Genomic DNA, 2,969 nt, shown 5'->3' on the forward strand with positions numbered 1-2,969 from the left:
AATTCAAACTACCGATAATGAAAATAAATAATGGGCATAGGAATCAAACCTTGATTTGTAAGTTTTTTCCTTCAAAATTATAATGAAAGTCGATTTTATTTTTTATTTTTAGATTTTGAATAGAATTATAATGAAAATTAGATAAACCCTTTAGGATTTGATAAAAAAGTAATTTTTAATATTTAATATTTGGAAAAATAATTTAGATAAAACACCAAATTCAAATTAAATAGTATTAAAATTTTTAAAATCCAAGTTTTAATTAAAATAATATTTAAAATAAAAAATGAGAAACAAAGCAACGATTTCAAGCCTAATCTAAAACATATATTTTTGTTTTTTAAAGGCAGCAATAATAAAAATTGAAAAACGTTTAGTTTCAAATAAGAGTTTCAATATTTTGAATAGTTAAAATTTAAAGTTATCAAAGGCATTCATTATTTGCAATTTTGAAAATAGTTCCGTCCTTGACGTTATATGGGACTTTTCTCAAGAAATTACACCCATAATTTCGTTCCATATACTTATAATTGCATAAGGGGTGATGCATGCATCTGAGCTGACATACATAGTGAAGTCACAATGTTGACAGTCAAACTCCATCTAAGATTCTGGACTGATAGAAATACAACATATATATCAATTCTATCCAAGATTCTGGACTACTATAAATACTACACATACATCTACTTGTTTTCTCAGCTCTATGCCGAGAGAAAGCATTGATCCAACAATAAAAGCGAAAAGATGGCTGAGCAGCATCAGGGTGTTGAGATTCCTAGAGTGAAACTTGGATCTCAAGGACTTGAGGTATGATGTTTGTCCTTCTGTTCTTTTCGACTTCTTGTTCACTTCAAACCATGCTTGAACTCCTTATTAACTCCATCTGAACTCAAGCCAATTTCTTGTTCAAAAAATATCTTCCTGTCTCATTTCATTTCTGCTGTAAAATCTATTATTTCGTAGGTTTCCAAGTTGGGGTTTGGCTGTATGGGGCTTAGCGGAAATTACAATGATCCAGTCCCTGATGAGGTTGGCATCTCCATCATCAAGCATGCATTCGCCAGAGGAATCACATTCTTTGATACATCAGATATCTATGGACCCCAAACTAATGAAATATTGGTTGGAAAGGTAGCATATTTACCAAAATTCCAATATAGTTTAGTGTGTAGCTTTTGAGTTTAATTGCAAGTTGCAACAACATATTTTATAATGATTCCATGAGAAAAAACCAATCTCTTTTCAGGCATTGAAGCAACTACCACGAGAGAAGGTACAATTGGCCACAAAATTTGGTGTTGTCAAGATGGATCCTGCAGCTGGTATTGTAATAAATGGTACCCCTGAATATGTCCGCGCCTCGATCCAGGCTAGCCTGAAGCGCCTTGATGTCGATTACATTGATCTCTACTACCAGCACAGGGTCGACACTAAAACACCAATAGAGGATACTGTAAGTGCTGTAATTTAACACATCCGTTATTTTTCGTGGTTTAAATGGTCAATATATGGAGGAAATATGGTGTTAAGCTGCTTTTCTTTATTCAATCTTAGATGGGAGAACTGAAGAAGTTGGTAGAAGAGGGGAAGATAAAGTACATAGGTTTATCAGAAGCTAGCCCTGAAACCATAAGGAGGGCACATGTTGTTCATCCCGTCACTGCCCTACAAATGGAGTGGTCCCTTTGGAGTCGTGATATCGAGAACGAAATAATCCCCCTGTGCAGGTTTCCTCAAAAACCCCATACTGGTTTCGTTGAAAAGTAGTATACTGAATCATTAAAAGTATAAGTTGCCTGGAATTTGAACTTTGGTTTTTGATGTTCTGTCCATCCTATTTCTTATTGTATTGAAGGTGAACTATATCCTCTGTTACCTGTTGTTTAGAATTTTATTTCCTTTTTACTTCTCAAATTCAAGCAAAAAGGAATGCTTAAGTAGTTTAATGTGTCCCCATATGTAGGGAACTTGGGATTGGGATAGTTCCATATAGCCCTCTCGGTCGTGGTTTCTTCGGTGGCAGGATTGTTGCGGAAAGTGTTCCTGCAAATAGTTATCTGGTATCGTAACTCAATTGTTTATTTCTTTAATTTATACTCGATTTGCATACAAACAATTCTTCTAATTGGTAGCTTTTTTTTTTGCACTTGTTTCCGACCTCTTCAAGACATTTCACCCCAGGTTTCAAGGAGAAAACTTGGAGAGGAACAAGAAATTGTATTTGCAAATAGAGAAGTTGGCTCAAAAGCATGGATGTACTCCTTCACAACTTGCACTTGCTTGGGTTCTTCATCAAGGGGATGATGTAGCACCCATTCCCGGTGAGTCACTTTCCCTATTTTCAACATCCAATTTGCTTCTTTGATATCAGATAATACAGATCTTTCAAGTACATCACAGTAGAATGATTTGCCTGCAAATATTGTATAAATACACATCCTGTATGACCCTTGTTTTCTTTGATGTTGCTTTAGAAATATGATTTTTGACCCTTCTTGTAGGAACAACCAAGATCACAAATCTCGAAAGCAACATCGATGCTCTACGACTGAAGCTCACAGAAGAAGACTTAAAAGAGATTACTGCCGTGATTCCTTTAAATGAGATAGCTGGGTCCAGGACACCAGATAGATTGAGTCACCTAACATGGAAATTCGCTAATACACCCACAAAGGAGAAGAAGATTTGAAAGTTAAAAGTAACAATGATTGCGCAACCTGCAGCAGAATATTATGATGCTTATAGCCCATGGACTCTCCAGCCACTGAAGCTATTGAAGGATTAGAAGTATAAATAGAGGGTTCATTGAAACCCGAAGTCAGTTCATCATTACCAAAAATAAAATCAAATAAAGAAGCAAGTCAGTTTACTATAAATATGTTTGTTAAGAGCAATGATTAAGATGCTATTTTTAGAACAATTTGTTGCTATTTATAACAATAAGTTATATTTCTTAAATTTAAAAA

At 34.7% G+C, this 2,969-nt stretch overlaps 1 protein-coding gene across 1 annotated transcript; it reads left to right on the plus strand.

The window, feature by feature from the left end:
- Nucleotides 1–657: 657 nt before the first annotated feature.
- LOC108473381 (perakine reductase-like) lies at nt 658–2,969 on the plus strand. Its single transcript, XM_017774906.2, has 7 exons — nt 658–810; nt 967–1,134; nt 1,250–1,456; nt 1,558–1,730; nt 1,967–2,063; nt 2,171–2,324; nt 2,505–2,969. The coding sequence occupies exons 1-7, from the start codon at nt 748–750 to the stop codon at nt 2,690–2,692; spliced, it is 1,050 nt and encodes a 349-aa protein (XP_017630395.1). The 5' UTR covers nt 658–747; the 3' UTR covers nt 2,693–2,969.

The sequence above is a fragment of the Gossypium arboreum genome, chromosome 11 (genome assembly GCF_025698485.1).
Source record: "Gossypium arboreum isolate Shixiya-1 chromosome 11, ASM2569848v2, whole genome shotgun sequence".
Classification (NCBI taxonomy): Eukaryota; Viridiplantae; Streptophyta; class Magnoliopsida; order Malvales; family Malvaceae; genus Gossypium; species Gossypium arboreum.